At 40.7% G+C, this 21595-nt stretch overlaps 1 protein-coding gene across 1 annotated transcript in view; it reads right to left on the bottom strand.

The window, feature by feature from the left end:
- The window catches only part of RTF1 (RTF1 homolog, Paf1/RNA polymerase II complex component), a gene marked incomplete at its 5' end in the record, with an annotated part of 50457 nt that overhangs the window by 2907 nt on the left and 25955 nt on the right, over positions 1 to 21595 (bottom strand). Inside the window, 14 exons of the mRNA XM_029952231.1 lie at positions 92 to 203; positions 1153 to 1248; positions 1734 to 1811; positions 2233 to 2290; positions 2477 to 2598; positions 3201 to 3278; positions 3858 to 3965; positions 4063 to 4150; positions 5821 to 5903; positions 6867 to 7044; positions 7521 to 7656; positions 12439 to 12550; positions 13238 to 13352; positions 18529 to 18733. Coding sequence (XP_029808091.1) covers positions 92 to 203; positions 1153 to 1248; positions 1734 to 1811; positions 2233 to 2290; positions 2477 to 2598; positions 3201 to 3278; positions 3858 to 3965; positions 4063 to 4150; positions 5821 to 5903; positions 6867 to 7044; positions 7521 to 7656; positions 12439 to 12550; positions 13238 to 13352; positions 18529 to 18733 — 1569 coding nt within the window. The remainder of the gene's footprint in view (positions 1 to 91; positions 204 to 1152; positions 1249 to 1733; positions 1812 to 2232; positions 2291 to 2476; positions 2599 to 3200; positions 3279 to 3857; positions 3966 to 4062; positions 4151 to 5820; positions 5904 to 6866; positions 7045 to 7520; positions 7657 to 12438; positions 12551 to 13237; positions 13353 to 18528; positions 18734 to 21595) is intronic.

The raw sequence follows: 21595 nt of genomic DNA, 5'->3' as shown, positions 1-21595 counted from the left end.
CCTCTTCCCTAAAATCAGGCCTCCCCACTGGCCGAGAGAGCCATGGTGCCATCTGGTCCTCAGCCATCACCACTCCCCAACCTGCACCTACCTGAGCTGGGAACTTGTAAATCAATCTTCACATCGAAATCATGTACTTTGAACAAATCTTCTGAGAGGTCACTGGCTGACTTAGAATTCAAATCTTTATCCTTTCCCTGACCCTACAATGTGAAGAGAAAAACTAATTATTAAAGCATAAATACAAGAGGACTTCAAGAAGCAGTGGTCACTAATAGTAAGAAAAAAGCAAAAAACTCTTGCTCAAGTTCATGAGATTTCCTACTAAGGCCCTTTTCTGATTCCTTCCCTCAGAGGGAGGACAACGGAGACCATTAAGGTTTCTTCTCTAAAGCCTGCAAGAGGAGAGGACAGGCTCATGTCTGTGGTGGGCGGTAGAAAGGGTGGGCTTAAGACAATAAGCTACTCTCTGAACCAAGATTTCAGGAATTCCTGGGACAGTTTGGGCTCCACAGGAAAAGACCTAACTTAGGGAAAAAACAGCTTCTAAAATGGGGCAGTTTCTCTGCTTAACATTCTAGTTTTCTTTTTTTTAAATGTCTTTAAAGTTTATTTGTTTTGAGAGAATGAGCGAGCGTGGGAAAGGCAGAGAGAGGGAAAGGAAGAATCCCAAGAAGGCTCCACACTATGAGCTTGGAGCCCAACGCAGGGCTGGAACTCACGAACCCTGAGATCATGCTCTGAGCAGAAGCCAAGAGTCGAGGCTTAACCAACTGAGCCATCCAGATGCCCCCTCACATTGTAGTTTTGAAAGAGCTTTCACCTTTACAACTGCCTGATCCTTATGTGTCCTAAGTTCCTGCTAGTATCCTGTGGAGCAGCAGGATAGAGGGTATTATCCCCATTTTACAGAGAAAATGTGGCTCAGGGCTAGATGTCAGTTGCCTAAAGCTGTAAGCAAGGCCTTAGTTAAGCAGTGGTGCTGGGTTTAGCACTTCGGTTGTCTGACTAAAATTCAGTAGCTGTTTATTACATTTGTAAATAATGAGGATGAAGAAAGGGCTGCAAGTGAAATGCTAAGTTCCTCCAGGTGGGAGAGATGAGGCCCCAATGAGGCCAAGCTTCGGGGCCACAGGGCAATGCTGCACTTGCCTTGCTCATTTCCTTTGGAGCATCTGGTAATACTCCAGAACCGTATTTTGCATTCAGCTGGGCCAATATGGCAGCTTGAACAGCCGGGTCTCTGGACTGAGAGAAAAAATCAAGTTATTTTAGAGATTTAACACTCACACAGTCCTACACTGACCACCGACCATCATTAACATCACAAGCACCACAGCAGACCCATCAGTAGCTCAGTGGGGTTTTCCTCGGGGCAGCAAAAAGAGGCAAAGCTTTGAAGCCCAGCCAGGCCAGCCTGGCCCTAGGTGGCTCAACCCACACATTCCTAAAGTCTGCTGCTTAGTAATAAGCCCACCCTGCCACAGGAGGGGTTAGTTCAGACATTTCTACAAATCCATGCCAGGTTTTCACTACCTGTATATCCTAGAGCAAGATAAAACAAAAAACAAGAAACAAAACAAAAAAAAGAGGTAGCCAGACCCAAGAGTTTAAAGCAAGCAAATCCCACTAAGACAACACTATTTTTAACTTCCTTATTAATCTCCTAATGGAGTTCATTTTATGTCCTAGAATCTAGGTCCTGACTAAAAGCGTCCTCCTCAGGCACTCACATTAGAAACAATGGTAGGTTTGCACTGCCGCCTGGTAAAGGGATCCATCTGTTGGTTTTTCATGTTGTGACTTTCAGCCTGAAAACAGAGAGCATGCGTTACAGAACTGCGTCTCCTTCCCCTCTTCATGGATCCTAGCTTGCATACAACCCCTAACAGTCTTTGCAAGGGCTTAAAAGAGTCAAAAGTGGTCCATCATCCTCTCCTCCTCAAGAACACCACAGCAGATACGGGAGCAACAACAAAAGAACAACACTGGAAATCAAGAAAAACGACACCTGGAGCAGAATCTACAGGATGGGGAAGGATAAGGGGAGGAGACTGCTGCTTTTCCCTATAAATCAATCCATCACACGGGTATATGTGTGCATACAACGCAGCTGGATGTGAAGAGTACATGTTACTTTAATAATTATTTACTGGAGGAAGATGTATAGAAGATTTCATATCATTTTATTAATTAAAATGGTCTTCAGTGATCCAAATAAAGTTGTCTTACCACAAGGGCCTTCTCAGACTCTACAATGTTCCACTCCCGGTTCCGCTGGTTGATATAACTGTGGGTGAGTAAAAGGGTGAGTCAGTGGGTTTTGGAAGGAGGGAGGGAACCAGTGAGCCCTGAGCCCGGAGCCACATGGAGCCAGTTCAGCACAGTATGTGCAAGGCCACGGGCTCGCCTCATAACTGTGGCAAGGTCTATGGGTCTAGGACAGGAGCCGAACCAAAACAGATGTGTAACACACCTGATGGCAGATATGTTCTTGGTCCGCTGGCGGTCCAGGGCCTCTGCTCGCTCCTCTAGCTCATTCAGCTGGTCTTGGATTTGTTTGGCCTTGTCCTGATCCCCCAGGTCCTCAGCCATGGCCTGCACAAGAGAGAAGTGTGAGTTTCTGGCTATGACTGGCTCTGTAATGAGTGACCCCTTACTTCCAGCACAGGCAAAACATCACATGCAATGAACAAATGACAGGAGATAGGAAAGAACACTGGAAACAAACTTCACAAATACAAGGTTTAATTCTTACTATAGTAATAACACCTTGCCATATAGCTAGCTGGTTCTGGGCCCCCAGATGTCTAACATTAACCTTGGAAATCAGGCCTCATGGGGCTGATTCACCCTAACAAGGCTCACCTCATCCTGATATGAAGAACAGAAAGCCACCCACCTCAGCTGGGTGTGGCAGTATCATTTGTTCAGACCCAATGCTGACATTACCCTGGGTTCTGTCTTATTACACACAAAACTAAAGGGACTTTCTAGAAAGTAAGGGGACCAGAACAGACACGATCAATTTCAATTTATAGAAAGGAAAATGGCCAAAGGATGCTGCCTCAGTGCCCGGAAAGCCCTGGAAATCCCAGCATTTTCTCCCAATCCTGCCACCACTAACTTAGCAGAGGATGAACAAGTCTGATTTCCACACCTAACAGGATGATGAAAGAGGTTCAAATGCAAGTCCTCACCTTTTCCTTTAGCAGCTGAGTCTTCTTCATAGCATAGTTGGGTGGAGCTTTCCTGAACCTTTCTTTCTCTTTTACAATCTGTACCAGAGAGGAGATACCAGCAGTGAGGTATTCCTAAACTAGTTCTGGAGACACAGGCTAAGTGAGCCCAGTTTGGAGGCAAGCGGCTAGTTAAGGGGGGCTGCTCTCCTACAGCAGTGTCATGCCCCAGAGAGAGAAAGCGAGTTCATCCCAAGGGATACTATGCTGCTTCCAGGGTCACGGAGGTTCTTCTGGGACAGTCTGAAGGAACATGCACCAAGAAACAGCAGCAGCCCAAGGACCTGGTACTGTAAGGCTAGCAACTGTCCAAAAGAACAGAGATCGAAGAATTTTACCAAAATGTTTCGGTAAATAAGGAAACTCATGAAGGACCAAGCCTAGCAGAATACAGATCCCTGAACTCTAAATACATGTCTTTACTCTAGGACTTCAAATGAGAGCATATAGAGAAAACCTTAATGAATTATAAATAAAGTAGTAATACCAATATTCTCTCCTTATGCAATAGTAGCACAGCTAAACATATCAAGATATAGGGAAAAAAAAGAAAGTCATGATGTTCTCTAACACTGGTTCTCACTGAACCTCCAATCTCTGGGGTACCAGGTTTCTTACCTCTTCGATGTCCTGATCATTGAATTTATAATTAAGAGCTTCTTTAATAGACAACTCCTTCTTATTGATTTCATCTAGAGTGGGCAACTGCATGCCAGCAGAGAACATCTAAACCGAAACATGATAAAAGGTTATTAATTAAGGGATTTTAGAGACTTTCTCAGGGTTTTCATGAACAACTGCTAGGTGCTATCTATCCACTTACCGCCTCTTTCCACTTCATGAATTCACTTTCAGTGAACTCTTGGTTTGAGACAAACTCTAGGCGGAACACTCGTTGGTCACTGCCATGCCTACGTAAAAAAGACAAAGCATCTCCAAGAATGGGTATGTTAACTGCAGCACCAGCAAAGCCACCCTACCAGACTGTGAACCACCCGTCCATGTGGTTCTCATTCCTGGCTGCACTTTAGAATCATCTAGGAAGACCTAGAAATTCTAATCATCTTATCATCTAGGAAGATCTAAAAATTCGAATGTCAAAGCATCTCTCTAGCTCAATTGAATGAGAATCTCTGGGAGTAGGAACCAGGCAATGAAATTAAAAGAACAATACATCCCAGGCTGTTTAATGGGCATCCAGGATAAAGAATCACAGCTAGCACTGGGGGAAAAAAAAGGACTTGGCTAGTGCTTCAAAAGCCCATTTATAATAAAATGTTACAATCAATAGAATATGAAAATCTATGTAGATATTTGAGTGACAAGGAAACTCCATTCCTTAGAGAGAAACTGTTTTAAAAACAAAACAAAACAAAACAAAACAAAACAAAACCTTTTTGGGGCAGAGAGAGGAGACACAAAATCTGAAGTGGGCTCCAGGCTCTGAGCTGTCAGCATAGACCCTGATGCGGGCCTTGACCTTACATGCGGTGAGATCATGACCAGAGTTAAGTTGGATGCTTAACTGACTGAGTCACCCAGGTGCCCCGAAAAACTCTTTCTGACTAACAAACACCTGTGCTGCAAAGTTAAGTGAGTCAGTGCCATTCTCCTGGGGACAGTCACTCTCTGCATGTCATGGTCACTGTCTACTACCCCAAATGACTCAGTTTTTATTTTTTTAATGTCTATTTATTTTTGAAGGGGGGGGAGAGGGAGAGGGAGGGAGAGAGAGAGAGAGAGAGAGAGCGTGCGCGCGCATGAGTGGGGGACAGGCAGAGAGAGAGAGAGGGAGACAGAATCTGAAGCAGGCTCCAGGCTCTGAGCTGCCAGCACAGAGCCCAATACAGGGCTCAAACTCACAAACTCTAAGATCATGACCTCAGCAGAAGTCCAACACTTAACCAACTGAGCCGCTCTGAGCCGCTCAATCGGCTCTTTTAAAGACCAGGAAAGATGACGGGGACAGGAGAAAGGAATGGAGATGACAGAGACCAAATTAGGCCATGCTACAGCTGGGTCTATTATCTGTTATTTGTAACGATACTGGCAAACTACTATTGCTTCTCGTATAGGGTCTCTAGACTTTTCAGGCTCCAAGAAGGCAGGGATTTTCATGTTTTTTACTTTGTTCCTGCCTCTATCCTGATGCCCAGAACAGTGGCTGGTGGCAAGCACTCAGTAAATACCATGTTACTAAAGAGGAAACCAAGTCCTGAAAGGTGGCTTGACTTGTCAAAGATGAGGTTAGTGACAGAGCCAGGACCAGAAGCAAGCCTCGTGACCATGGTCACCAAGGAAATGCCTGCAGGGCTTTGCGATGAGGGGAGCTCACAACCTGCTGTTTTCCTTCTCTATGTCCCACCACGTCTTGTCCCGGATCTCCCCTGTGAGAGGGAGATGCCCTATCTTTTCCTATGGGCAAAGGCAGAATATAGGTTTCTCCCTTAAGTCCTCGCGGGGTGGGGTGGGGGGCGTGGCAAGAAAAAATCCCTTTAACAAGAAACATCAGACTGGGAGAGAACAACAGCTTAAACAGGCAGTGCCTGTGCAGAGGCTGCCCCCGCCGCACCTCCCCTACCGTAGCTGTAGCCCTTTGTTTGTCCTGGTGCCACCAAGCTGGTAGACCTTGGCGGTTTCCACAACACCCGTGATCTCGGCCACCTAAGAGAAAGGACAGAGGCACCAGTTAAAAACAGACTCTTTCAGAGCTCTCCACACCACTCTCTCTGGCTCCACTGACCTAACTACAAAGAGTGACCCTGCAGTGAGAAGAGCCCACAGCTGCCAGGCATTCTGGGCACCTTTCTGAGATTCAGAACTCAGATGGCCAAGCACCAGCCGCCCCATGCACGGAGCGAGCGAGTGCCAGGAAAGGAGGTGGTTAGCCTGGCAGCACCCATTAGGAGCTTCCCCTCAGACTTAGCCCTCCCTTACTAAGGGGATATATTTGGGATTTCAAAGATCAGTGTTATCAATCAAACATGAGGACCATGGAGGTCAGTTTCTGTCTGTCAAGCTTTCCGGGACACGGCCTGGCTGCTGGTCCTCACAGAAGGAGGTAAACACATATTAAAACCATACAGCCCAGGATAAAACAAACCAAAACAAAAAGAAAAAACATCAAACAGCAATGTTCCAGCCATCCAGATCATAGAAGCAGTGCCAGAACTCACAAAACCACCTCTATTAGGTCGGAGGGTGGTTTCTCGTGTTTTTGTTTTTAAACCTCAATATAATTCTGTTTCAGAAGTCACTTTGGTATGTAACATGGAAATTTTTCATTTGTTTATTTTTCAAATGAACAAAGCTTCAAGATTATGTAACAACCAATGAATACTCCCTAAATGTTTCCCTTCTTGTTTTTATATGGAAGGGAAATAAAGAAAATTATTCTAAATCCAAACCGCCGACCCGTGAGCTCCTAAGACCCTTCCTGGCAGGAGTTTGTGCAGGGATCTCTGGTCACCTCAGACTGTCATTATTTTCTGGGCATCTCAATTAGAGTCTATTTTCCCATAAAATGGTAGCAAAAAAGTGACAGATCTGTGTCATTCAGCAGCTCCTACTTCCAGTCAAGAATCATATTTAAAACATGGACAACTGTCCAAGGAAAGAAACACCAACCCGGTAAACTGGTTTGCTGTTGTGGTTTCCAATGCCGATCCGTACAAAACATCCTGTGACTGTTCTAGCAAAGAAGGGCATGTGACACCAACGTTCCAGCTTATGCCGGGATAGTCGGACCCGATTCAATTCCTCAGGTAAGGAGACGGGTTGTGATTTGGGAGGGATCTCTTCTTTCCTGTGAGGAATAAAGGACATTAAGAAAAGTGTTCCTCATAAAAACAGATCAAGATACATAAATACTACCAGCCTCTTAAAACTTGACCAAAATACACATAGTTAAACACAGAAAAAATAAATGAAGCAACAGGAAAGAGTGGTAATGGAATCCTGTTCCCAACAGGTACTGTGAGCTGTCTTCAATGACGCGGTCATCCCCGATACCTTGTCACAGTACCAAAACAAATGGAAGCTCTGAGACAGCTTGAGGGTGACCAGTTCCTACCTGCCAGGCCCAGACAAAATGTCCAGGGGTGCAGGCTAAAAGCCAAAGGCAGGAGGGGCATTTTTTGGGGGGAACTCAGCTCTGCAATTGAAGGTACTAAACCAAATAAAAGTTCACCATCCAAACAAGAAGATTTTGGAAACTACACTAAGCTTTGCCCCAAAGAACCCACCTATCCTGACTACTAGACCAAAATATACACAGCTTACTCCTCTTCTTCATCAGATGATGATGTTCTCGATGAGCGGTCTGACTTTTCACTGGACTTGTCATCCTCTTCTTCTTCCTCATCATCAGAGTACACCTCACTGGTTTTTAATGGCTGTTTTTTAGCGAGGAGCTCGGCTAAAAACAAAGGGGAAACGTTTACCCATGTTCTCTCAGTAAGAAACTGAAACATCTTTCATCTCTGAAAAAGAACTGGGACAATGGAGCCCCGTCCTCTGTGGATTGCACTGTGATTACTTGCGTTATATACAGAGGCGCGTAAAATTAGAGTTAAATCATTCAGGCACCAAATGTCAAGCCTCAGTAGACAAAAAAAAGGGGCTGGATGTTTGTTGCTAAGTGGGCAGAAAGCGTCACCGACTCTATTGACAGGGGTCTGTTATTACACTCAAGATACACGAAGATGGGCAAGAAAGATGGGGAACAATTTTATGATGTCTTCATAGGGTCTTAGACAAAAACTTTATTTTCAATTTAAAGTACTATTTTGTAACAACCCAAATGTCTGCACAGGGGAATGGCTGAATCACCGCTAGTACATCCACCTAAACGGACCAGTATGCAGCTATAAAAAAGAAACAACCCATCACGCTAAATCCTGAGTCAGAAAAAATTCTTAGGAGGGGCAGACAGTAGATACTTTAGGTTTGTGCTTCATGTGGTCACTATATCAGGTACTTAACTTGGCTGCTGTAGATTAAAAGTAGCTATAGACCTGGGTGGTTCAGTTGGTTGAGCGCCAACAGCTCAGGTCATGATCTCATGGTTTGAGTTAGAGCCCTGCACTGGGCTCACTGTCGTCAGCCCAAAGCCCACAAGTATTCTTTCTGTCTCCCTCTCTCTCTGCCCCTCCTTCGTTTGCATACTCTCAAAAATAAATGAACATTTAAAAAAAAAAGCAGCTATAGACAATTATGAAACAAATGGGCATTATTGCTTTCCAATAAAATTTTATTTACAAAAACAGGTAGTCTAGGGGTGCCTGGCTGGCTCAGTCAGAAGAGCATGGGACTCTTGTTCTTGGGGTCATGAGTTTGAGCCCCACATTGGGTGCAGAGATACGGAAATAGAACTTGAAAAAAGCAAGGTAATCATGGAACAAAATAATAATAAAAAGTTACCTCTACATATCACAAGCAAAATGAAATAAAGTATTCAACTGATAGCAGAATCACACAAATAGGAACTATAATAGGTGACTTCAACATACAATCTTTCAAAAAACAGACATATAGATCAATGAAACAGAAAACCCAGATAGAAACCCTTGCATATATGGTCAAATAATCTACAACAAGGGTGCCAAAACCACTGAATGGGGTCAATGATACTTTTTGAAAAGTGGTGCTGGGAAAATCGTTATACCATGTGCAAAAAGAAAAAAGAAAAAATGAAGTTAAACCCTTACTTTACGCCATATGTGAATCAAAGATGTAAATTTAAGAACTGTAACTATAAAACTCTTGGAAGAAAACATGGGGGAAAGCTTCATGACTTTGGATTTGGCGATGGTATCTTAGATACAACACCAAAAGCACAAGCAACAAAAGAAAAAAATTAAGATAAATTATACTTCATCAAAAATAAAAACTTTAGGGGAGCCTAGGTGGCTTAGTCGGTTAAGCGTACGGCTTTGGCTCAGGTCATGATCTCACGGTTCATGGGTTCGAGCCCCGCATCGGGCTCTGTGCTGACAGCTCGGAGCCTGGAGTCTGCTTCAGATTCTGTGTCTCCCTCTCTCTCTGACCCTCCCCTGCTCGAGCTCTCTCGGTCTCTCAAAAATAAATAAAAAACATTAAAAAATTAAAAAAAAAAAAAAGAATGAACAGAGGCTCTGTTTAAAAAAACAAACAAAAAAAAAAAACAAAAAAAACACTTTATGCACTGAAGGATACCATCAAGAAGAGAAACCTATAGAATGGAAGAAAATATTTGCAAATCACGTATCTTATAAGGGATTAATATTCAAAATACTTTATAAACTTACACCTCAACAAAAAACTAAGAACTTGATTAAAATATGGGCAAAAGGGGTGCTCGGGTAGCTTAGTGGATTAAACATCTAACTCTTGTTTTTGGCTCAGGTCATGATCTCACAGGTTGTGAGATTGAGCCCTGGGCACAGAGCCTACTTGTAGGATTCTCTTTGCCACCCCCATGCACATGCTCTAAACAAAAAACAAAAAATGAAAAAGGATTTGATTACTTTATCAAAAAAGATACCCTAAAGGCCAATAAGTGCATGAAAAGCAATTAGTGCCCAAAAGCACTAATCATTACAAAAATGCAAATTAAAACCAGAACGAAACAACACTTTACTTTTTATTTAAAAAATATTAAAAATTTTTGTTTATTTTTGAGAAACAGAGAGACTAAGCGTGAGTGGGGGAAGGGGCAGAGAGAGAGAGAGAGAGAGAGAGAGAGAGAGAGAGAGAGAGACACAGAATGTGAAGCAGGCTTCATGCCTGACTGACACAGGGCTTGAACTCATGAGCTATGAGATCATGACCTGAGCTGATGTCAGATGTTCAACTGACTGAGCCACCCAGGCATCTCCCCCAAGAAAAATTTTTTAAATGTTTGTTTATTTTTGAGAGTGAGCCAGCTGGGGAGGGGGAGAGAGAGAAGACACAGAATTCAAAGCAGGCTCTAGGATATGAGCTATCAGCCTGGAGCCCGATGTAGGGCTTCAACTCAAGAACAGCTCAAAGACTATGACCTGAGCTAAAATCAGATGCTTAACTGACTGAGCTACCCAGATGGGACAATTTGAGAATAAATAATAATTGCAATGGATTAGAATACACAAAAGTATGTTTAAATCCATAAGTTCACAAGGCTATTTAAAATACGCAAACAGGAGCGCCTGGGTGGCTCAGTCGGTTAAGCAGCCGACTTCAGCTCAGGTCATGATCTCACGGTTCGTGGGTTCGAGCCCCGCGTTGGGCTCTGTGCTAACAGCTAGCTCAGAGCCTGGAGCCTATTTTCAGATTCTGTGTCTTCCTCTCTTTCTGATCCTCCCCTGCTTTGTGCTGAGCCTCACTGTCTCTCAAAAATAAAGAACATAAAATAAAATAAAATAAAATAAAATAAAATAAAATAAAATAAAATAATAAGCAAACAAACCTCAATGGTCACCTTTGTAAGTTGCTAAGGTACTATCTCAGTCTGTTGAAAACTAGTAAATAAAGGGAAGGGAGAAATCAAGCATTTATTCTGTCTTTCCTATACAAAATGTACCTCATGATTACCTCATGATAACTACATAGCTGATGAGGGGTTTCTCTTTACAGAGGTAAATGAAGAAAGAATGAAGACAATAAATGAAGAAAGAATGATAGATTAGCATGTCACCATTTTGCAACTCAGGATGAACAAAATGATCTAGGTAATGATTATCAATGGCTGCGGGGATAAAATGTATGACTATTTCCAATTCTTCACCCTTCTCTGTACCCATGCCCTTTGCCATATGTCTTGGTAGTCCTCCCAGCTATTAATGGATGGGCTTGGTCATGTGACTTGCTTTGGCCAATGAAATATGCACAGACCTGATACTGTGCCTGCCAATTCCAAGTCTAAGGTCTTTTTTTGTTTGTTTGTTTGTTTTTTAGTGTTTTATTTATTTTTGAGACAGAGAGAGACAGAGCATGAGAGGGGGAGGGGCAGAGAGACAGGGAGACACAGAATCCAAAACAGGCTCCAGGCTCCAAGGTGTCAGCACAGATCCTGATGCGGGGCTTGAACCCACAAATGTGAGATCATGACCTGAAGCAAAGTCGGAGGCTTAACTGTCGCCCAGGCGCTCCTCAAGTCTAAGGTCTTAAGAGGCATCTCATGGTTCTGTTTGCCCCTAGTACATTTCTGCCATCACAATGGGAAGAACGTGCCCGAGGTCAGAGGAAAAACAGAGATAGGTGTAACAGACCTGGTCCCAACCTGCAGCCCAGAGACAATCAGGGCTAACTTGTGTATGTGTAACAGGCAACCCTCTGCTGAACTGCAGATGCATGAGCAGAAGCAAGTGAGTATTTATGAGTTTGGAATAGTCCTTCATTTCACATTATTGTGGCAAAAGTTAAATGACAAGAGCTTGGTAATATCACAAAATGAGAGCCAATCAGATATTATGTGTCTCCTGATGGAAGCATATAGCACCACCTAAAACTTAGCCTTCCTCCCCAAACAATAACAGAAACAGAACAGATCTGAATTTGTCCAAATTTCTAGCTCTAACTAGAAATTACAGGAAATTTAAGAGATTAGAGCAATGCATTCAATATCACCAATGGGATATACCCAGCATCCAAGAAACTATAGAACAAATGACCTAGTTTCTTCAAAATAAGCTGCAAGGGGGAAAAAAGAGATGTATAGGAAAATCTATACAAATTAAGTGACTTTGGGGACATATTAACAATCATAATGTGTGGACTTTGTTTAAGATCCTGATTGAAACCATCAAATTCAGATTAATGACATAACAACTAGAGAAATTAGAATACTGACTAGATAACTGATAATATTAAGAGAGTCACTGTTACTACTTTTTACATGTGATAATGATATTGTAACTATGCTTAAAATAAGAGAGTCTTTATCTTTTAAAGCCACATATGGAAATATTTATGGGTTAAATACAATGATGCTGTGATTTATTTCAAAATATCCCAATAAAAGAGGGGAGTATAAATTTAACAAGATTGGTGATAAGTTGATTGTTCAGGCTGGATGGTGGGTTCATTATACTACTCTCTATACGTGTTCAGAATTTTCCATAATAAAAAGGTAAAAAAGGGTGGGAGTTCTAAGAGGGGGGAAACATAAACATGGGCACTAAAAAGTCAAATCATACAATGAGAGACACAAAGTAGCCACTACAACATTTTCCCCACTGACCTGTTCTGTTCTTTCGTTTTTCTCGCTCTGCTTTTAGCTCCTCCATGGCTTGAGATTTCTTATCTAGTTTCTCATCCCGTTTGGAACGCCGTTCCTTGTTGTGGGATGTTACCTGGAAAGGGAAAAATATGTAGGATGGCTCTTTTTATTAACAGCCAACAACAACATTCTCTACACCTAACGATTCATCATTCAGTTTTCCAATGTGAATCTATATTGGCTCTAGAAACTGTTAAGGGGAGAGAGCATCCCCTAGTGGAAAAAGAGGATAGAGCAGTAAAGTCACCCCCACCCCCATCTTACCTCACCAACAATCAGAAAACTTAAGAATAAACACTTTCTGGAAGGACGCCCTAGATCACAGCTAATATTTGCTGACACTGTCAACAAAGCTTTTTGTGATGAATGTAGAGATGACTGATTTTCACAGCTACATTTATTATCAAGTCCAGGATGCCACACACCTGAATAAACATCATAACCAACCTGGCTACCTGTGACAGGACATTTATCAACTTTCCCTTAAGGGATGCTCACACAGCAGTGAGTTCCTTTTTCAAATGCAGACCTGAGTTAACAATTCCTGAGAAATTGAACGGCACAGCTAATGGTGAAATGGTATGTCCAGAGAATAGTGAACCTATAAGATGAAGACATGTCTCGCACTAACTGAACTAGGCTAATTTATATAAAACCATTAAAAAAACCCACATCTTTTATATAAACAACATACTCACTCACTCACTCACTCAAAACAGAGGTTTATTGTTTAGGTAACAAGGACCACTGAATTTCCTACCTGAGATTCTTGAATCTGGGTCAGCTTTTTCTTTTCCTGCTCTTCTTCTTGCTTTTTCTTTTTTTCTTTCTTTTCTTTCTTTTTGGCTGTTTTTAGTTTTTTCCTGATTTCAAATCTGGTTAAAAGATATTTGTTTGGTTTGTAGCTGGCAATGAAATGTTTACAAAAACTGATTTCTATTAGATAGGAGAAAAGAACTACGTAGGGGGAAGGAGTTAAACATTTTGGTTTCCTGCAAGAAAACTCCAATATTCCTTATTAAGTACATTAAAAAAATATTGAACATAAGTTCACCAAACATAGTTGAAAGCATTAAGCTGGAATAGGCTTAAAATGAGAGAAAATATTCAGAATTCTGTTGTATCCTGTTGGTAACACATAGCTCTTCTTCAATCTTCACATAACAGCTGATTTCTGGATAAGTGTAATGATGCCCTATTAGAAACAGAATGAAACCACAGAGAGCCACTGTCAAATTTTAAAGGTGTTCAGGTTGTATCTTAAAAACACCATTCTTGGGGTGCCTGGCTCGCTCAGTCAGGAGAGCATGAGACTCGATCTCTGGGTTGTAAGTTCGAGACCCATGCTGGGTATAGAGATTGCTTAAAAATGAAATATTCAAACAAAAACAAAAGCAAGGGGTGCTTGGGTGGCTCAGCTTGGTTGAGTGTCCAGCCCCTTATTTTGGCTCAGGTCTGGTTCTCACAGTTCGTGAGTTCGAGTCACACATCATGCTCTGTGCTGACAATGCAGAGGCTGCTTGGGATTCATTCTCTCTCTCTCTCCTGCTCAAAAATAAATAACCTTAAAAAAGGGGAGAGGCAAAAACCCCACCACTCTCCATCTTTCTTCAGGAAAAATGCCTCTCACCACCACCACCACCACCTCCTCCATACCAGCAAACATAATGAATAAAAATACTATTGTTTTCAACAAATGGCAATTTCGGCTCCTTTCCTATAATAAAATCAGGTTTTTATAACACAAAACTATTTTTTGTGCATAAATTTAGGGAACATTATGGAAGGAATAAAGGAATATAAGAAACATTAAACCCTTTTCATAACCCTTTAAAATAACTCCAATTTTTAAACTTAATTTTTAACACAGTACACAAAGTTCTTATGTACTTTTCATTCATAATTAAGGTTGTTAATGTACTTTTATAATGAAATATAAGGGAGCACTGTTAATGAATTCACTGCTTAAGATTCTCTCTCCCTCTGCCCCTCCTCCACTCACACACACTCACACACGTGTTTGTGCACGTTCTATAAATAATCAATCAAAAAAGATGATGGGGTGGCTGGCTTGCTCAACTGGTAGAGTATATGACTCTTGATCTCAGGGTTGTGGGTGCAAGCCCCATGAGGAGGAAGAGAAGGAGGCAGAGGAGGAGGAGAAGGGCGAAGAGGAGGGAGGGGGAGAGGGGAAGAAGGGGAAGAAGGAGGAGGATGGAGAGGAGGGGAGGAGAGGAGAAAGATTTCAAATCAGTAACTTAATCTGTACCTTAACAGAGTAGAAAAGAAGAGCAAACAAAATGTTTTAATGAAATACATTAATGTATTAATGTATTAATGAAATGAATTAATGAAATATGGACTCGGAATACAAAAGAAATAATGAAACCCAAGTTGGCTCTTTGAAAAGCTCAGCAAAACGGATAAAACTGTCTAAATTGGCCAAGAAAAAAATGACAGAAGATTCAAATTACTAAAATCAGGTATGAAAGAAGAGATAACACTATTAGCCTTACAGAAACCCTTACCAAAAAAAAATATAAGGGAACACTATGAACAACTGTATGGCAACAAAGTAGGAATTTGGATAGAATAGGAAAAATCTCTACAAAGCCAAAAACCATCAAAACTGATTCACAAAAAATAGAAAAATCTAGACAGGCCTGTAATAAGAGATTGAAATAGTAATTTAAAAATTTCCTACAAAGAAAAGCTTATGCCCACATGGTTAACCTGGAGAATTCTCCCAACTATTTAAAGAAGAATTAACACCAATTCTTCACAAACTCTTAAAAAAGAAGAAGAAGAAGGAGAAGGAGAAGGGGGAGGGGGAGGGGGAGGGGGAGGGGGAGGAGGAGGAGGAGGAGAAGAAGGAGAAGAAGAAGAAGAGGAGGAGGAGGAAACACTTCTCCAATTATTCTGTAAGGCCAGTATTACTCTGATACCAAAACCAGACAATGACATTACCTCAACTGACCCAGAAAAAGTATCTGACAAAGTCCAACAAACTATCTTGATAAAAACTCTCAACAAGTTAGGAAAAGGAGGGAACTTCTTCAAAAGACAAAAGGCATCTATGAAAAACCCGTGGCTAATATAACACTTAGTGATGAAACACTGAACGTTTTCCTCCACAGGTCAGGAACAAGACAAGGATGTTCTCACTCTTTCTACCCAACATCATACTGGAGGACAAGAAAAAGAAATAAAAGGAATCCATACTGGAAAGGAAGAAATAAAATTTATCTTTTTAAATAAATTTTAATGTTTTAGTATTTATTTTTGAGAGGCGGGAGAGGCAGAGAGAGAGGGAGACACAGAATCCAAAGCAGGTTCCAGGCTTGCAGCTGTCAGCACAGAGCCTGATGCAGGGTGGGAACTCACAAACTATGAGATCATGACCTGAGCCGAAGTTGGATCCTTAACCAACTGAACCATTCAGAAGCCCCAAAATTTATCTTTTTTGTAATTACATGATCTTATGTATAGAAAATCTTACGGAATCTACTAAAAACTAACATATGAGGGGCGCCTTGGTGGCTCAGTTGGTTGAGCGTCTGACTTCGGCTCAAGTCATGATCTCATGGTTCGTGGGTTCAAGCCCCGTGCTGGGCTCTGTGCTGACAGCTAGCTCAGAGCCTGGAGCCTATTTTCGGATTCTGTGTCTCCCTCTCTGACTCTCCCCTCTTCATGCTGTCTCTTTCTCTCAAACATAAATAAAAACATTTAAAAAATAAAAAAAAAAATTTTAATTATTTTTTTTATTGCTTTTTATTTTATTTTTGAGAGACAGAGAGAGACAGCTGGAGCAGGGGAGGGTCAGAGAGAGAGGGAGAAACAGAATCCGAAACAGGTTCCAGGCTCTGAGCTAGCTGTCAGCACAGAGCCTGACGTGGGGCTCGAACCCACGAACTATGAGATCTGACCTGAGCTGAAGCCGGATGCTTAACCGATTGAGCCACCCAGGCGCCCCCCCAAATTTTTTTAATTAAAAAAAAAAAAACTAATAAATGAGCTCAGCAAGGCTGGAAAAGGAAGGATCAATTATACAACAATTAACTATTTCTACATATTATAATGAGCAATCTGAAAATGAAACAAAGAAAACCATTCAATTTATAATAACATCCAAAAGAATAAAATATTTAGGAATAAATTTAACAAGTGCTACCCCAAACTGTACAAAACTATAAAACAATGTTTAAAGAAATTAAAGAATACCTAAATAAGCAGAAAGATACCAGGTTCATGGACTGAAAGACTTAATATTGTTAGGATGGCAATATTCTCAAATTTGATATATATACAGATTCAACACAATTTCTGTAAAAGCCCAACTGCCTTTTTTGCTTTTGGAGAAATGTACAGGCTGATGCTACAATTCATATGGAAATGTAAAGGGTTCCATATACCCAAAACAATTTTGAAAAAGAAAAACAAAGTAAGAGGGCTCACACTTTCCAAGTTAAAAACTGACTACACGACTATGGCTACAGTAAACAAAACCATGTAAGACAGACATATAGATAAATGGAAATGAATTGAGAGGTAACAAATAAACCTACAGATTTAAGGACAACTGATTTTTTGACAAGTGTGTCAAAACTGTGGTATTGAGACTAACAGGATGCCTACATGCCAAAGAATAAAGCTGGATCCCTACCTCACAACACACAAAAAAAATGATCTCAAAATGGATCAGTGATCTAAAACTCTAAGACGCTTGGGGTGCCTGGGTGGCTCAGTTGGTTGAGCATCCAATTTTGGCTCGGCTCATGATCTCATAGTTCACGAGTTCAAACCCCACCATCAGGCTCTCTGTTGTCAGCACAGAGCCTTTTATGCTACCTGCACACAGCTTAAACAAAAAATTATTTAAAATAGGCAGCCCTAGAGTAGGTGAAGAACTTAGCAACTGAAGATGGTATCTCACTACTGGTGCTGTTGGCTATAAAATGGGATGCTAATGGCGTTTACATAAAAAGATCATTATTAAAAGTAAATGAGATCCACAGAAAGACTTCGATTAAGTGAAAAGTACAAAGTTACTGAGTTACACTATTATACTGTCATATAGCTAAACAAATGAACTATAAAAAATAAAATCTCAATTTTCTGTGAATGGCTCTGAACTTGTCTTAATTATCATCCCTGTAATCATTCCTCTAGTTACTAAAAAAAAGTCACTGACTCAGTCAACTACCTCATTCATATACGATGAAAAATATAAAAACCAAGCTTGAGATAAGCTAGCCCTTACTCTCAAGTTACTCCGTGATTTTAATGTAGGGCCTTGTTGGCCTTATAGAAGACCGTCTCCTCTCCACAGTATAGAAATGCCAACTTTAAGTGATCCCTAACCACCTGGGCAACTCCAGCACTGTTTCTTCTGTCCTGTTTGATCCAAAACAAGTAACCTTAGAAGCATTTATACTGAAAAAAAATGCCTATTACTTGCTGCTGCTTGAAAGTTAAACATTCTTGGTTAGGATAACTTACGATACTTAATATTGTCTCAACAAGGGAACAAACACAGGCTCCCAGATGAAATGGAACTAAGTGCTATCATAACAAATTCTATTTTTCTTTCACGACATGAGGTAGGCAGAAAAGGCTCCTAGTTCTGAGGAAGATTTTAATTCTAGAGACAAAAAAACACGTTTATTTATTTTAAAAACATTTTTTAAGTAATCTCTGCACCCAACATGAGGCGTGAACTCACAACCCCGAGATCAAGAGTCTCACATTCTACCAAATGAGCCAGCTAGGTGCCCCCAAGTATGTTTATTTTTTACCATGGTATTCTGTTATGAGATAGGGAAGAACTTTTTACCATTTAAATACGGCAAAAGTAATTCAAAAAACAATGAAGCAGCTTTTGACTATCAAAAAGCAATTTGAGTTTTGTTTTGTTTTTTAAATACATAAACTGGAAAGATAAGATGCGTATCTCAGAAATTATGAGAGGTTCTAAGTCTTGAATCCTGGGAAGATGAGCTGCAAATGTGAATTTTGGAAAATGATTTTATCATTAAGGACTCACAACTTTACCTTTTTTTCAACACTTCCCTCTTCTCAATGCGGTTGAACAGTTCTTGCTCCCGCTCCTTCTCTGTCATCTGCTCCAGGCGGGCTCTGTCTTCCTCATCGCCCATAAGGTCTTCTCCATAGCCATCGTGGAACTCTTCATCTTCTGAGGAAGAGTCTGAATCTGAACTGGAGGAGGAGCTGTTGCTGTCAGAATCTGACACTTCACCTACAAAAGGCCGAAACCCAAAATTAGGTTATGTTACAGGAGACTGAGGCCACACAGGGGACCCCCCCCACTGTGTTGATAATCACTATCATCCCCCCTTTTAATAAAGTAAGCTCTATGCTCAATTTGGGGCTTGAACTCATGACCCCAAGATCAATAGTTAGTTGCAGACTCTACCAAATGAGCCAACCACACTCTACTCTTCTGGCTGGCCGGAAGATCATTACCCCCTGACTCTCCTTAGGCAAAGGGGCACATGGCCATCTCGATTCTGTTAGGAACAGTCACTGCTCTGCCTTTGGCAAATGTAAACACAGGTTAGGAAAATGGAATAAGAAATTAGCATGATTTTTTAAAATTCAACCTTTGTTTTTTTAAAAAACTGCAGACCTACAGAAAAAAAATTGTATGAATAGTTGGATTCACAGGGCCCTGGGTGGCTCAGTCAGTTAAAAGTCCTACTTCAGCTCATGTCATGATCTCCTGGTTCATGAGTTTGAGCCCCACATCAGATTCTTTGCTGTCAGCACTGAGCCTGCTTTGGATCCTCTGTCCCCCTTTCTCCCTGCCCCTCCCCTTCCCCCATTTATGTGCACACTCTCTTTCTCTCTCTCTCAAAAATAAACATAAAATAAGAAAAAAAAGAAGAATTTGACTCACATACATCTTTTACTTAGGTTCACCCATTTTTTTTCTTAAAAAAATTTTTTATAAATGTTTTAAATTTATTTTTGACAGAGAGAGAGAGAAAAGACAGCGTGAGCAGGGGAGGGTCAGAGAGAGAGGCAGACACAGAATCCAAAGACAGGCTCCAGGCTCTGAGCTGTCAGCACAGAGCCTGACACAGGGCTCGAACCCACGAAAAGTGAAATCATGACCTGAGCTGAAGTTGACCACTTAACCAACTGCGCCGCCAGGTTCACCCATTATTAACATTGCCAATTTACTTTCTCTGCATCTACATATACAAAATAATGTATAGTTTTATTATTTATTTTGTTGAACTGAAAGTTGCAGAGATTGTGATCCTTTACTTTTAAATACTTCTTATAAAAAGGACAGTCTTTTACATAACTAATTGTACAATTATCAAATGCAGGAATTGTAACATTGACATAAGACCATTATCTAACCTATAGTCTATATTCAAATTTCACCAATTTTTCTCATATAGTCTTTTACAGCTATTTTTCAGCCAAAGGAGGACCTAATCTAGGATCATGCGTACATGGTTGTCTGTCTCTCTTGTATGCTTTCATCTGTAACAGTCTCTCTGTGTCTTTTACGCCAGTGAATTTTTTAAGTAAGCTATACAGCCCTTTGTGGGACTTGAACCCATGACCCCAAGATCAAAGGTCACATGCTCTATCAACTAAGGTAGACAGGTGCCTCATATGCCACTGGCATTTTGAAGAGTATAAGCCTGAACTATCTAAGAAAATTTTGTGAGGTGATGATGAAAATACTGTCTATCTGAACAGGAACCACGTGTGGCTACTGAGCAATTGAAATATGGCCAGTATAAATAACTGAGAAACTCAATTTTAAATTTTATTTAATTTTTAATTAATTAAAATTTAAATAGGTACTGTTGTCAAATGTCCCACAACTTGAGCTGGCTGGTTTCAGTAAGAAATTATTCAGGTTATGAATTTTTGGCAATAATCTGTGATTTTTAAAGTCTATTTAAAAAAAATTTTTTTAAATGTTTTTTATTTATTTTTGGGAGACAGAGAGAGACAGCGTGAGCAGGGGAGGGTCAGAGAGAGAGGGAGACACAGAATGCAAAGCAGGCTCCAGGCTCTGAGCTGTGTGCACAGAGCCCAACACGGCTCGACCTGACGAATCCTGAGATCATGACCTGAGCCAAAGCCTGACACTTAACCGACTGAGCCACCCAGGCACCCCAAAGTATATTTTTAAAATATTTCATCAGGAAACAGCCGGCATGTATTTGTTCTATCAGTCGTGGTATTAATCTGGATTACTCAGGTAGTGTCCCCCACGTATTTTCCTTTGTAAAGGCACCCTTCTCTCCTTTGTAGTTAAAATGATACTTTGAGACTGTATAAACAATTTGTTCTCCAACAAACTGTCACCCAGTGGTTTAATACTCATAATTCTTAAGTAAAACAACTGTTACCACGATGGTTGAAAAACAGTGATTTTCTATCATTTCTTCTACATCTATTAGTTGGCATTTAAAAAATTCAATGTTTTAATGAGTCATTACACTGGTGAATTCCCAATGAAATTGGATCTTGATAGGATTAAGGGTGATGGAAAAAGGCAGTGTACATTACACATAAGTATTAAGTTAAACTAGAAATTTAATAAGAACTCTGCTTGACTCAGTTTGAGTGAACTTTCACCGGCATGTGATTAAAACCAGGTTTGACTCATTCTATACAAGCCAGTTTATACACAAATGTTATTTCTTAAAAGAAATGTAGTTTATTATTCTAGTCTTAGAACAAGTTCACTTTCATCCTAGTGTTAGCAAAAATTCTGGAATTGATTTCAAAATAAGAGCTTTTTTTTTTTTTAATTAATTAATTTTTTTTTTTTTTTTTTACTGATCTGGTTCAGGGATTTTCCTCCCTGGCCAGATAATACAAGTGTAAAGGAAAGGAAATGGAAATGGAAGGGAATGCACTCAAGGTAAAGTGAGTTGAGACTCTAAAGCAGGAACTCCTCACAGGTTTCCTGGAAGGGCTTCAGAGGTTTCACTAACCCTTTGGAATGATATATTTTTTTCCTTGCTTCATTCAAATTCTCAAAGGATCCATGACCACTGAAAAGGTTATGGACCACTGTAATAAAGACAGAGGCCATGCTGTAATGCAGGCCCCTTCCCCTCCC

Source organism: Suricata suricatta, chromosome 9, assembly GCF_006229205.1.
Source record: "Suricata suricatta isolate VVHF042 chromosome 9, meerkat_22Aug2017_6uvM2_HiC, whole genome shotgun sequence".
Lineage (NCBI taxonomy): Eukaryota > Metazoa > Chordata > Mammalia > Carnivora > Herpestidae > Suricata > Suricata suricatta.
Note: the sequence above shows the minus strand (reverse complement) of the source record. Positions and strands in the feature narration are given on the sequence as shown.